Source organism: Macadamia integrifolia, chromosome 9 (genome assembly GCF_013358625.1).
Source record: "Macadamia integrifolia cultivar HAES 741 chromosome 9, SCU_Mint_v3, whole genome shotgun sequence".
NCBI classification, from domain to species: domain Eukaryota; kingdom Viridiplantae; phylum Streptophyta; class Magnoliopsida; order Proteales; family Proteaceae; genus Macadamia; species Macadamia integrifolia.
The window spans coordinates 19,671,323-19,684,720 of NC_056565.1; the positions used below are offsets into that span (position 1 = coordinate 19,671,323).

Here is a 13,398-nt window from a genome sequence, read left to right on the forward strand (position 1 = left end):
CTATGTATTCGATTATTACAATGGCTTTCTTCTATTAATAGAAGAATGTTGGAAATATGATTTAAATTGATGGATGATTAATGGATTAACAATAATTTCTGCAAATGTGGATTTTTTTTTTTCTTTCTTCTTCAAGAGAAGATGATCATTTTGAGATGGAGAGAGTATATTTCAATGGAATTATTTTATATTTAATTTTACATGCTTGATCATTGATAATACTCTTTCTTGCCATTGTATTGGAGCTTCTTAGATCCGCATTGATTAGCTTTGCTCTTCTTGCGAAATTAGAAATTTTGTGTGTATTGCAACTTGGGGCTCGTGTGGATTGATTGAAGCATGTTTGAGAATTAGAGAAATAACATGGATAGTGATTTTTTTTTGGTGAAAATATGAATAGTGGAAATAGATGTGATTGAAAATCAAAGAAACCTTTTTCCTAAATTCTCTAATCCTTTATCAATTTATTCACTAATGCCACGTTTGGACTCACCTTTTGTCTTTAATTATTATATATTCAAGTTTTCTTTTAGCCATAGTGAACACTCATGGGTTTGGCACTTCAATGCGTGAAACTTTTGCAATCGCGAATAGTATTTTGGACCTTTCTCCATAGAAGATGGGAGGAATGATAAGCTCATGAAAAAACAAAGGGTGAAGAAAAACTGACCCCATCATGCAAAGTCAAATCTTTTTCATGGTCGTTTGCCTGAGATTCTTCACATTATTATGATGCTATCAACAAAATCTTAACATTGCTTTCTAGATTTCAGCCCAAGTTACTTTTACCTAGCCCTTGTGTTAGCTTTAATTCCAATGAAGCATAGTATTCATATTGGCAAAAGTTTTCCTTCAACCACATCCTGAAGTGAGAAGAATCCCTTGTCCACTGGTATGTAAATATAAGAGGGGCTCTTGTCTCATCAATAAGCTCTCACCCTTTATTGTTGAATTCAGAAACACCTTTCCCTATTATCGATGGCCATGAACAAGAGATTCTTCAAACTCACTTAACCGTGGATGTGGAGAAACTCGGTCCCATTCATGTTTATGTGAATTGATGTCATTGTATTTGTTACATATATATGTTGTAGAGCATCCTTTTGAAGCAATTTGGATTGGATTGGCTGATTAGGTAACTAGCTACAAGTTAACTCTACTGCGAAAAAAAGCTATTCCAAGTTCTAAGTTTCTAATTAAAACCATTAAATTGGAACTTCCTGAGTCCATCAGGATTTTTAAATATTTCCAAATCATGGAACAATGGTAATTTTGCTCTATTGCGAGTCAGGAAATAGCTTCTTCGCACAGAAGGGATAAGATTGCGTACATTATAATCATTCCCAAACCTCAAAGTGGTGGAAATTTTGTGAACTAGGATTTAGATACTCTCAAGCCATATTGAATGTCTAAAGTGCATTCGACGGCTGGGAGCACTTGGAACACACCCTAACACACGGATTAAGATCCCCTTCGAACTCAAGATGCTGGAGAGGGATTTTGAAGGTTCTCTCTCTCTTTTCATTGGTCCCTGTCTAAAGTCTAATCCATGCCGGAGAGGATTCAAATCTGCCTACACACAGACACACCCCACTTGTCGGATGGATCTAAATCCTTTGTAGCACGACAGCCCCACAATGAATATCCTACAAATGAGAGCGATTACCACACACCTCAAGACTCTCTCAGTCATCGAACACGCACTGAGAAGCGTGTTGGACACACAACGCATTAGAGAGGATCTCATTTCCGTGCATTGGTTACACCTTTTTTTTAAATTCACTTAAATCTTTTTTTTAATTAAGATAATAATAATCTGGTAGCAGTATCCACAAGACATTTGAATCATAAATTAAAAAATTACAAATTCATAGAAATCTCTTCTCTTTCTTCCTGATTCCATTCACAACGGATCCCTCAGTTTCAAAACCTCGGGCACACAATTCAACCTCGGTGAGACGTGGCAGTCAAAAAAAATTTGTTTTACTTGCTTTTAAAAAGCAAAGAAGCACTATCGATCAATCTTCCGGTGAGTACAGACTATACAGAATCCACCATTATGTCTCACTATCCAAGAAGCCACAAGGAAACAACTAAACAAGAACGAAAGGGACTAAAGGAATCCAAATAGAAACTCGCGCAAGACTTCTTTTATGAACAGCCTTTCCACGAAGCTTCTTTGTCTTCTAACGTCCCTTCCACGAAAACCACTTTGTTTCCCAATTAGAAGCTACCAGTCAATACCCAGCTCCCTCTCCATTATCCTATTTGTATAATTCTTTCTTTTAATAATGAGGAATTGTTTGAAGATAGTGATGGTCATGAAGAAACATTAATCAAATGGCATTTTTGGGGAAATCTCAGTATCCCCAGAATAAAAATCCCCCTTTTTTCTTTTCTTTTGTTTGCAGGGAAGGTGGGATTTGGGTGGAGGAGGAGGGGGAGGGGTTAATGGGAGGAGTCCTTATTCCATAATTATATAAAAGGATGAGAGAATGGCAATGTCCTTCTCCTATGTCCTATCCATATCATTTTCCCCTTTTCTGGTGAATTCCTCTTTTTGTTTATTGTGACAGATTCTTATCTTCTTGGTAGTGTTTGGTTAAATTTAGGCAGAGAGTTTTAAGGGGTTTCCTGGAAATTTTTAGCTGTGAAACAGAGAGGGAGAGGAAGAAGAGGAAGAGGGTATAGAGGAAAGGAAGAAATCACTTTGTTGAGTTACAAAAATGGCAGGGATGTTACCAGGGGTGGAGCTAGCTCGAAGGAGAAGAATTCATTCTTCTAATCAAAACGATGATTACCGTAACTGCCGATCTGATTCTTTCTTTCGGGAGCGTCTTCCACCTTCGATCATTGCAACCACCACCACAACAATGGATTCCACCACTCTTATGGCTCGCATGAGGCTCGAGGAGAAGCTCGGAGGCTTCCGTTCCAGGTTTGTTTTTCTCCTCCCTTGTCTTCCCCTTTTCCCAATTACTTAATTCTGGGCTCTGGGCTGAGCCAGAGATTGACATAGGAAGCAAAGATCTCGTCGGACCCAATCTTGAACTAGTAAAAACTTAAAATTTGCAGGGAATCTCTGTTCTAATCATCCAAATCGGTTCCATTTCATTTTCTGAGTTCCTTGTTTAACTTTATGCTTCAGCTTGATCCTTTAGAACATTATTGCTGTTATCTAATTTATACTTTGCTGAAACTCATATTTTGATCAGATTCTGATTCTGCCAGAGACAAATATGTCTCATTGATTCCCCAAAACAACTACCCACAAATCAAAATCCCATTTTTTTTAACTTGTTGTAAGAGATTATGTGATTGAATATGTATGATACTGACTGGTAATCCTCAAAAAACAGGTGGAATAAGAAACATGAACCTCAATCTCAACCTCCTCCTGTCCAACACAGAAGCTCTTCTCATGTTCTTCGCCCGACGCAGATCCACACAAGTGAAACGAGAAACAGAGAAACAGAGGTTTGCAGGAGTAGTCCGCAGTTAAGCCGGAGGAATTCACAGAGAGAGGTTTGTTCGGTTTGCCTAGATGATCTGCAAGGCAAGAGGGAGGTCACCAACTTACCTTGTTCTCACAGATACCATTCAGATTGCCTTCTCCCTTGGCTTGCTTCCCATTCACATTGCCCCTATTGTAGAGCACTTGTTCACTTATGATGATCCTTATTATCTAATAAACCAAATAATGAAAAAGGAAAAAAAGATCCCTTCCTTCTCTTGTCTTCTTGATGCTCATGGTGGTTTGGGATGTGCCACAATTCTCTGTTTATCTTTCTTGGTTGATTGGGTCGAGGTTGGATCTAACTTCTAATGCACAGGCAATTCCAATAGATTTTTGGGTTTTAGAATAAGATTGTCAATTCTTGGTAAATTCTGTTTTTGAGTCTCTCTCCTTTTCTTATGTTTGTAGAGGATGATAACTCTTGTGCCCATGTTATTTCTAAATGGGATTTACAATATCTTGTCAGGGTTTGTTTAAGATCTCCTACCCCAAGACCTCCTCAATATTGTAACTACTTTTTGGCCTGATGTGGCTTTATAAATTGAGTCATAATACAAAGGGGCATGTTTATGGAGTGCCTATGAAGTAGTTTAGCCTTAACTTCAAACTTCACCAAACTTGGTGCCTGTAAAAGATTAAAAAAGGGAAGAATTTTTCGACTCGAGTACTAATTCCCTCTCGCATATGGTTCTTTATTATTATTATTTTTTTCTTACTCTTGACCATGTGGGTCTCATTGGGTGATACGTTATTCGCACCACCATTGGTGTGGCGTGTAGATTACTCCCGAGAATAATGTCATGAGGAACCTACCCCCATTAAATAAATACTAAGTCGAGATGGCGTTCACCAACATGATTGTGAGTTTTGTTAAGGTTACAAGAAACTTCATCGACACAATATCAATGTGTATGTGGTCACTACTTTCGTTAAATAAGAAGATGAGGAAGTAAAAATATGGGAACAGTAGGCGCTCTAGTACCTCATTGTCTGTCACTTTCCTCCTCATATGAAATGACTTCACTGTCCTTCTACTTGTAATATCATTATGTTGTAACGTATTGGTGCACTCCACTTTGTTGCTTGCTTAGAGATCCCTATTTGCAATGATTATTATCGAGTTCCTTTTCTTCCATTAGGTATAACAACTAGCTATTTTCCAATTTTCATAAAAGAAAAAGAGAGCTATTGAGATTAGGGGTAAAGAGTGTCTCTAATGGATACTTTGATATATGGTGGTACAATTGGGGTTCTTTCTATGTCCGGATTAGCTCCCTATGTGGGGAATGAAGCTACCTTTCCCTCATGGGATTACACTGCCCAAGGGGTACCCGAACCATACATCAAAACAATTCATGTATTTATGGTCTGATTCCCTATGGACGGTGTGATACCATGCTGGGAGGTCACCACATGGGGAGTATTTATGGTCTTACTCTTTTTTTTTTTGGTTCAACATGCTTTCTTAATGTATAATTATACATCTTTGATGAAAATTCTTGTATATGGTTTCTTTAGAATTTTTAAAACATACAGAAGAAGAAGAAAACTAGTAATCTTAACTTTATTTGAAAGGTGAAACTATCTTGCAAACCTAGGGCTAAGCCAAAATTTTCCCACTGGGGGCATATATGAAGTAGAAACAGACATAAAGAGTATTATGATTTTACCTTGTGATCAGACTTGTAAAAATGTCATAATTAGCTTCCACCTTCATCGTACAAGTTTGGAACTACCCTTCCTCAGTCCATTCTAGGGGATCATAAGGGTGAAGTGATCTCTTTTCTCCGTCAATGAAGAGAAACCAAGTCCTTTATGATGATACAAAAGATATCATGCTACTCAATTAATATTAGGATTCAAAAACCAAATACATGTTGCATTGTATTTGCCAATATAACCAAACTTGGTTAAAAAATAACCATGTCTTGTCTCCCCAGTTGTGTCACATCGCAGGATGACCTATAGCCTTTTTGCGCGGCCCTTTTCTTGGTTGGAAGCAACCAATGGCGTCAATTAAAGGCTTTCTTGCTGAGATATATTATATTTTATATAAGTTATGGGAAAAGAAGGTTCTATGAACCACTAGGGTAGGGTATGTTAGTATTCTTTCTCTCTCTCTCTTCCTTACGTGGAACAACCTCACTACCCTTATATATATGAAATCATTCCAACGCACCTTTCGATGCATTCCTCCATACCACTTGTTCATAGAACCCTCTCCCGTAAGCTATACGTTCGACTTACATTATGATATTATCCTACAACTGTTACATATAATCCAAAACCTATTAACAATTAGAAATCAGAATTGCAACTGTTAACCAATAGTTAATACCACCTCATAAGAAAAACATTTTAAATTTAGATATATCAAGTATGACCTCGAATGATTGGAGGACAAGGATCCATGTAGCCGACCTCATTTAATTGGGACACGATTAAATTGTTAGTTTTATTATTGTTATTGTGTATCCAGTTTTATCTCCCACCACCCAAAATAAAAGAAGATTAAAAATATGAGAGGGCTAGAGGATAGATAGCACACCAATCTCACGATCAGTATCAGTATCACTATCGCTATCACCATCATCCTCTTCCTCTCTCACCTTCGAATCACACTAAGACACTGTTATTAAATAGGTGTGAGTTCAAGCTTAGTTGCTATGATGGTTGAGGCATCGCTGTGATGACATAACAGAGCACTAGTCTTTCCCATGTCTTATCTATTGCCTTCTTTTGATTCTTGCTTGAGTCGGATGATGAAAAATTTTCATGTCCGATTTGATCCCTAAGAATTCACCTATTCCAATAACAAAAATACCTAACTTTGAATAATCATATATTAAGAGCTAAATTGGCTAAAAGGATGAGTTATAATTATTACGGAAACCGCATGACCCAATGATCTTTTTTCCATCCCCTTTTCCCCCACCAACGTCTCTTTCTTGTACTTTTTCCAATGGTCTCCAACGATTCTTTCTTCCCCATTTTTTTTTTTTTTTTAAATTCTTCTTCTTCCCCTTTAAATATATGTTTTGTTTATTTTGATAAAGATTTTGAGTTAATGGCATTGTAAATAGGTGGGGGTGATAGTTATCCACTTATACATGTACCTTTTTTTATTCAAGAAATCTCTTCAATTTCCTTTATATTTTTAATTCCTTTTGAGCCTAAGTTGTATCAACTTGGTATGAGAACGGACTTTGATCTTGGAGCTTGTTTATCTTCACAATGTGGAGAGAAAGAGGAAACAAAATACAACACAAAAACAAGAAGTTGCATTGTAAGATGAATTCTAATTTTCAGGTGCTTATCATCCACAACTAGATTATCAAATCTAAGTTGTGAATAGATTGTTGGGTGATTTTCTTTGGTGCCTTGTAGGTATTCATCCACGGCGATGAGATAGTATTTTATTACAAGCATAGTTCTCTTACAATAGCTCTAAGTGCCGATCCATTACAAAATGTCTATTTGAGATTATGTAAAGCCTCCACACCCGTTGGATGGTGTGAGATTGTTGCAAAAGGTCATGGTTCAGGATAAGATTTGGGTTCGAAATTCAAACTACTTCTTAGATTGTGTTTCAATCCAAAATCAAAACAAAAGTAGTATAAAAGTTGAAGAGCTTGCAAATCATGCACGGGAGATCCAAGAGGAACACTACTGAATTAATCACTTCTTAAATTGACTAAAAACAGAATCAACACTTGGTAACCAACTTAAAAAATCAATTCAATCCCTACACTATTAATTAAGAAAATAGCATTTTTAAGTAAAAGAGACCAAAAATTGATAGTAATCAACTTTCATCTCTCACCAATTTGACAAGTGTTTCATAGAATTTAAGTTGTTCTTTTGAAACATAAAACCATGGAAATGAATTGCAGATCTCTAGTCGTGGGTGAAATAGCCCAAATGGTATGGTAACACATTATATTTCCCTGTCACCTCGCTTACGTCTCTTTGAATCTCATTTCTTCTAGAACTACTTGAAAATTTTTACATTGTTTTATTGACATATTCGAGTTTGACCTTTGAATTAAAGACTTTTAGAAGTGTCAAATCTAATGCCAAAGTATCAAGCAATTGAATAATAGAATAAGCTTTCACCAAGAATATGGTGGCCACAAGTCCCCATTTTTTTTATTTTTTTTTGGTCGAAGCCACAAGTCCCCATTAAACAAACCTTTACATGAAAAAGAATGGAGAATGGAAAGAGTCTTGTTGTGTTTAAAATCACCAATTGATATGCTAAATTCAAAGGCCATTTCCATTATTTCCTGATCTTCATGTGGTTCGAGTCAGTTGTTCTTAGGGGTGTCAATTTGTGGTCCGAACTGGCTAAACCGATCGGGACCGACCGTTTATAGATCGGCCCGGCCCGGACCGTTTATTAAACGTGTCGGGCTTGAGCCCGGCCTGTTTATAAATGATCGGTCTCGGTTTTGCTACTTGAACCGTCGGGCGCCCGACCGAGACCGACCGAATAACGCCCGACCGAGACCGGCCTATTGTGCACCGACTTGGCCCGACCCTTTAATGATTGTAGAATACCTACTTTACCCCCCAAATTAAAGAATAAAAACTAAAAAGTAAAGACATGTTCACATTTTAAATGATGGTTATATTTGGTATCATTTATTGATTTATTGTCATTTTTTTGGGCTTGCATGAGTGGGCTGGAATATAATATCACATTTTAAAGAGGGCCCGTTTAAAAACCGGTTAAAGCCCGTTTAACATTAAACATGTCCGTAGCCCGATTAAGACCCGACTAAAGCCCGATTAAGGTGGCCCGATTATAGCCCGAGACTGACCGACCGAATATAAAGTGTACCATGCCCTCAATAACTAAGCCCGATTAGTTAAATGGGCGGACACGGTGTAGCCTTTGAAAGTCTTCAAGCCCGATTAAGCCCGAACGAAACCGAACCGGCCCGACCGGTTGACACCCCTAGTTGTTCTAGTCTTTTTTGCACCTGCAACTTGAGAAAATTAATCTCAGAGAGGGGATTGACAGATTGTAATGGAACACTGGAAGATCTTTCTTCTTTGATAGTAGTATGTGATCTCCCCCATGAGGTGATTTTGATCCGGATCAGCTTGGGAGCTTCAGCCAACCTTTACTAGGCTCTTCTAAAAGCATTAGATGAACTGCCCATCCATCTGGCACCTTCTCTTCCAAGTTCACTTGAGACTTAACAAGAGACTTGAGCCAAGGGTTGATTGGGCCCTGCAATATGGTTTTTAGGATGTAAGTTTGACCCTAACAATCGAAACCGTCCTAGCCCTCCCTAAGTCCTCACAAGGCCTAGGCTAAGATTTGTGACCCTGAAGGTGGGTTAGGATTGAAAAATAGACCTTGGGTCAGAGTTAGGTTGGCCCTGAGTTAACCCCAATTTATATAATGTAATTTAGCACAGTCACCCTATCCGTTTGTTCAAAATAATGAAATCTGGGTCATTGATTCTTATACCTAATTTATAAGTTTCTAACTTTACTAAATACAACTTTTGTAATTGTTTCCAATATTCGATATACTTTTCCAATGCAATCCTGACCACACTGCAAAAACAGGGTCAATCAGGGTTAGCCCAACCCTAACAAAAATCAAGGTCAATTAGGACCAACCTGGCCCAATCATGGGCATGAACCCAACAAGGTTGAGTTGGACCTAGGTTGAGTTTTGGAATAAACCCACCTGATCCAGTCTGTTTCACCCTTAATTTCAATGTTCCATTTCCCATCAGTCATTTGTGGTTGGACGATGCATGGTCAATGTTGTTCCTACTAAAGATTGGAAAAATTTTTGCTGCTGGTTGCAGCCAAGTATCTGCAACCCCATGGTAGAAGCTAAGGGAATGGAATCCCAGGGGCATGTTTGAAAATATCCACTTTGGGTGAATTTCTCCACCCCTACCCTTGAAATTTCATTCCCGTGGCTGGTACTAGTGGTTGCAGCTACTTGGCTACAACCCAGGCAGCAGCCAAGTTTTGCTCACAAAGACCAACCCAAGAAAAGATCTATTCAAGTTTCGCTTTTTCGCTAGGTTTGCTGGCCAGGAGATAGGATCCGCTGCTCGTACAACCAGGTGATCATACGAGTCAACATCCAACACATGTCCTTCCTTTTGCCATTACAAGGATAAAAAAAAGGTATATTTGGACACAAAAAGGATAGATGTTGTCTGCTGACTCGTACAACTAGGTGACCGTACGAGCAGCTGATCCATTTTCGCTGGCCAGGGCTTGAAACTAGAGATTCCCTATTTTTTAGCTTCCCATCCATTGCTTGTATTTGGGAAGACATTTGTAGTCTTTGTTTCCCAGAGAGTTGGTAGAGATGTAGTGTAGGAGGCAGTTTGGATCCTCTCTCTCTCTCTCTCTCTCTCTCTCTCTCTCTCTGTGCGTGTGTGGGTCATGGGTGTTTACTACGAATATAAGCTGCTGAAAAATGTTAGTGACCAGCTTTTCACAGCTTGTGTCCGGACGAAGATGAACTTAAAACCTGGAATTGAAGCCTCACCCAATCCTTCAGACACTTTTTTAACTGTTTATGAGAATCCCTTTCTCACCTAATCCTTCAGACAATTTTTAACTGTTTATAAGTATCCCGACTGATGTGTCCTCCTTGTCTTCTTTGTCGCTGCTAAGAATCTGAGATGGGTTCCTTCACTAGTAGTAGTAGTACTAGGAGTCTTATTGGCATCACCCTCCTTGCCATCTCTCTCCTGCAACCTCGTACATCCATAAGCGTCACCGATTCAGGTACTTCTGCTGCTCTTCTATTCATTACCCCTATTTCTTCATTTAAATTTTATGGCCAATGAGTACTCCATCAGTGATGAGCCCCCTCCTTGTATGTGTCTCTGTACAATTTTTAATCTTCTCAGCTGCTCGTCTTGAAGTAACTGATAATTCCTTTTCTAAATCCTTAAATCTTCTCAGCTGGAATAGTAAGTGCATATTATGCTTCAATTTACTTTGTAGATACAAGTAATGTGTGCGACCTTGTTAACTGTGGAAACGGAACCTGCTATGCTTCCAACAATGGGCCATTCGGCTACAGGTGTGAATGTGAATACGGTTGGAAACGGACCCATCTAAACTTGGATGACAATGTAGACGATGGTCTCCAGTTCCTCCCCTGCCTTTATCCCAACTGTAAGTTCTAAGCCTTACCCACTTTCTGTATATGCAAATTTAAATGTTCTGAGCATTGGATCATAAAATATAAGACAAGCAAGATCATGCACAGTTCTCATTTGATAAATCATATATATAGATAAGAAATAATAATCACATATATACACAAGAAATGAGCACATTCAGCTGAACAAACCCGCCGCCGCCGCCCATGATCTGTAGAACTTTTATTACAAGGAGACCACAAATCACATTTATAATCTTAGGATATTGATATTATGGAAGACTAGGAAGTATAACTGTTTAAGCAATGAACTACCAGTACTAGTAAATGGTCATCAGCATATGTTGCATTCATTTCCCTACTTTTGGTGGTTTTTTGAATTGGTTTGCTAATGCTTTTCTTTGGTGTTTCTAGGTACCATGAACTACGACTGCCTAGAATCCCGACCTCCTCTTCCATCAGTAGCAAAATCTCCATATAATCCATCATTCTCTGATTGTAATAACTAACACCATCATTATATCTTTAGTAATAATCATATTGTGAGACGGGCTTCAATTGATTTTATTTTTGTATGTCGTCTGATTTTGAAGTATGCCAATGGATCTACTGCGGAGAAGGCACATGTAACCATATCACAGGGTACAAACATGTCTGTGAATGCAAAGAGGGATATAATAATCTTCTTAATGCCTCCATCTACCCATGTTTTAGTAACTGTAAGAGCTCTTCCCCCACTCTGTAAATAATTTACTTCTTGTAAAGGTGTGAAATCTGCATCCATTACAAACGCAACTATGTTGGAAGAAAAATAACCATTCTGATGCAAGGTGTGGGTGGCATTTGATTATGCAAGGCATGATCGGGTCAGATTGTGCAAGCCTTGGAATCCTAGGGGCAGAAACTTCAGATACTGCAGGGACTCAAGGTAACAGACAGCATCAATATTCCATACGTATCTTCCCCCTCCACCCACCCAAAAAAAAGTAGCCTATTTTCAGACTTGGATCGTTAGAAAAAAAGGATATTCTCCACTATTCTTCAATTTTTCAGTTCAACTCCATCAGGTCATTGGAGTTTTAGTTCAGTTTACTGATAGAATTTTCCTGCTGTTTCTTTTTTTTCTTTTTCCAGCAACCTTAACACTACCATGGAACTTCAATCCGTTGATTTTCTTGATGGTGATTTCATTGACCATGGTCCAGTGGAAATAGAACAGGCAGTATCAACTCGAGATATTAGTATATTTTGACTGTATTGATGTTTTATTAGTTCCGCTTTTGAGTTTTCTGTAGAGTAAAAGTATGTAATAATCAGTCCTGGACTTCATACTTCCTTCCATGGGATTTGTACCCCATTACAGGCTTCACATAATATTGAGAAGGGACACTCAGATTTCTGAATAGAATATGAGACCATGCAGTATAAATGTCATAAGAGCATTTTACATTTTACAGTCAATCTTATTTTTTTACTTGGAAGGGAATTTTTTATTTCTATGTTCCATATTTTTAGATATCAAAGGGAACCAAAGATTTACATCCGCTTTTACCTTCATCCCAAGATACTCTTTAATCACCTCTTAGAGGAAAGCAGAGAACTGGTCAGGAAACATAATCACATTGTCTGGAAGTTCCTGCCTTTGCATACAATAGAACTTCATTTAATTAACTTTCAAACAGTAGCAATTTTTTTCTAAAACATTACTGATGGAATATGATTTAGCATAATATAACAAGAAAGTAAGAGCAGAAAGAATCAAAAAAGAAACCAAGGAAAATTAGAAAGCATACACTGGATTTACTTGGTTCAGCTCTATGGCCTATGTCTACAGCCATTAAGGATGGTAATCCAGAATAGAAGCTTGAAGAAATGAGTTACAGAGAAACCCCCTTTACAGCCCATCTCTCTGTGGTATAAAAGGTTAAGAGAAAAGCCCCAGATGATTTCAGCCTTGGATCTTAATAAGATTAAATGACTGAGGTTACAAGAAATGCCGACTTCTAAATTACAACACATTTACAAAGATCCCGATTTCCAAAAAAAACTTTTAGAAACCCTACAAACCTAACAATATAGATATAATAATCATTTGACAAAAATGGAAGATAAAAGAGCCATTGTGTTGCTCCATCAACTTAATTTCAGTCCTAACTTGAAAAATCCATCAAGCATGCAAGTCTGAGAACAATTGAAAGGCATAAGTCCTTTCTCTCCAAGAAAATTTAATTCAAAAGAAGATACATTAAATAAACAAGGCATTTCAAATTAACCAATATTTTAAGCTGCTCAGAGAAGGAACTTGACCTTGCTGCACCGACCAAGCAGAAACCATAAAAATCACCGCCTGGATACCTAAAATCAAATAGGTATTTTTTTTTATTTAAAGTAAATATCAAATAGTTCTCCTATATGCTTGTCAGTGTACCCTTAACAAAAAATATGATATTTGAAATCAAGCCTTGGATTTAAGAGCAGAGAATTTTTCTATTGAGTATTGAAGGGATCATCCTCAAGAATAAAACAGGTTAAAATTTAAGTATTTCTCTTGCTTCAAGTCTACTGTTTTGTTTTGAAAAAATTCATATGTGGAACAGCATACATAGTACTATCAAAGTGCAAATGGTAAATAATCATTCCAATAATTCTGAAAATCAACCACAAAACTCAAATAAAAGACAAACCAGAAAGCTCAGATTTAAGCCCTCCCTTCCACCACCACCCC

General features: G+C 37.7%; 2 protein-coding genes and 1 long non-coding RNA gene across 3 annotated transcripts; 2 read left to right on the forward strand and 1 right to left on the reverse strand.

Annotated features, from left to right (window-relative positions):
• Nucleotides 1-2,218: 2,218 nt before the first annotated feature.
• Nucleotides 2,219-4,117, forward strand: LOC122088583 (probable E3 ubiquitin-protein ligase RHA4A). The gene is made up of 2 exons (XM_042657893.1): nt 2,219-2,938; nt 3,360-4,117. The coding sequence occupies exons 1-2, from the start codon at nt 2,727-2,729 to the stop codon at nt 3,670-3,672; spliced, it is 525 nt and encodes a 174-aa protein (XP_042513827.1). The 5' UTR covers nt 2,219-2,726; the 3' UTR covers nt 3,673-4,117.
• A 5,920-nt stretch (nt 4,118-10,037) lies between these two features.
• Nucleotides 10,038-12,423, reverse strand: LOC122088855. The gene is made up of 2 exons (XR_006143173.1): nt 12,226-12,423; nt 10,038-10,712 (listed from the first exon to the last, which is right to left on the reverse strand). It is a non-coding gene; the product is annotated as an uncharacterized LOC122088855 (long non-coding RNA).
• On the forward strand, nt 10,159-12,134 carry LOC122088854 (protein lin-12-like). Its single transcript, XM_042658210.1, has 6 exons — nt 10,159-10,291; nt 10,514-10,687; nt 11,088-11,171; nt 11,267-11,392; nt 11,530-11,601; nt 11,808-12,134. Exons 1-6 carry the CDS (start codon nt 10,186-10,188, stop codon nt 11,885-11,887), a joined length of 642 nt encoding a protein of 213 aa, XP_042514144.1. The 5' UTR covers nt 10,159-10,185; the 3' UTR covers nt 11,888-12,134.
• Nucleotides 12,424-13,398: the final 975 nt, after the last annotated feature.

Coding starts and splice junctions, on each gene's coding strand:
- LOC122088583 (XM_042657893.1), top strand. CDS start 2,727: ATGGCAGGGATGTTACCAGGGGTGGAGCTAGCTCGAAGGAGAAGAATT. Junction 2,939..3,359: donor CTCGGAGGCTTCCGTTCCAG/GTTTGTTTTTCT, acceptor CTCAAAAAACAG/GTGGAATAAGAAACATGAAC.
- LOC122088854 (XM_042658210.1), top strand. CDS start 10,186: ATGGGTTCCTTCACTAGTAGTAGTAGTACTAGGAGTCTTATTGGCATC. Junction 10,688..11,087: donor CCCCTGCCTTTATCCCAACT/GTAAGTTCTAAG, acceptor TGGTGTTTCTAG/GTACCATGAACTACGACTGC. Junction 11,602..11,807: donor AGATACTGCAGGGACTCAAG/GTAACAGACAGC, acceptor TTCTTTTTCCAG/CAACCTTAACACTACCATGG.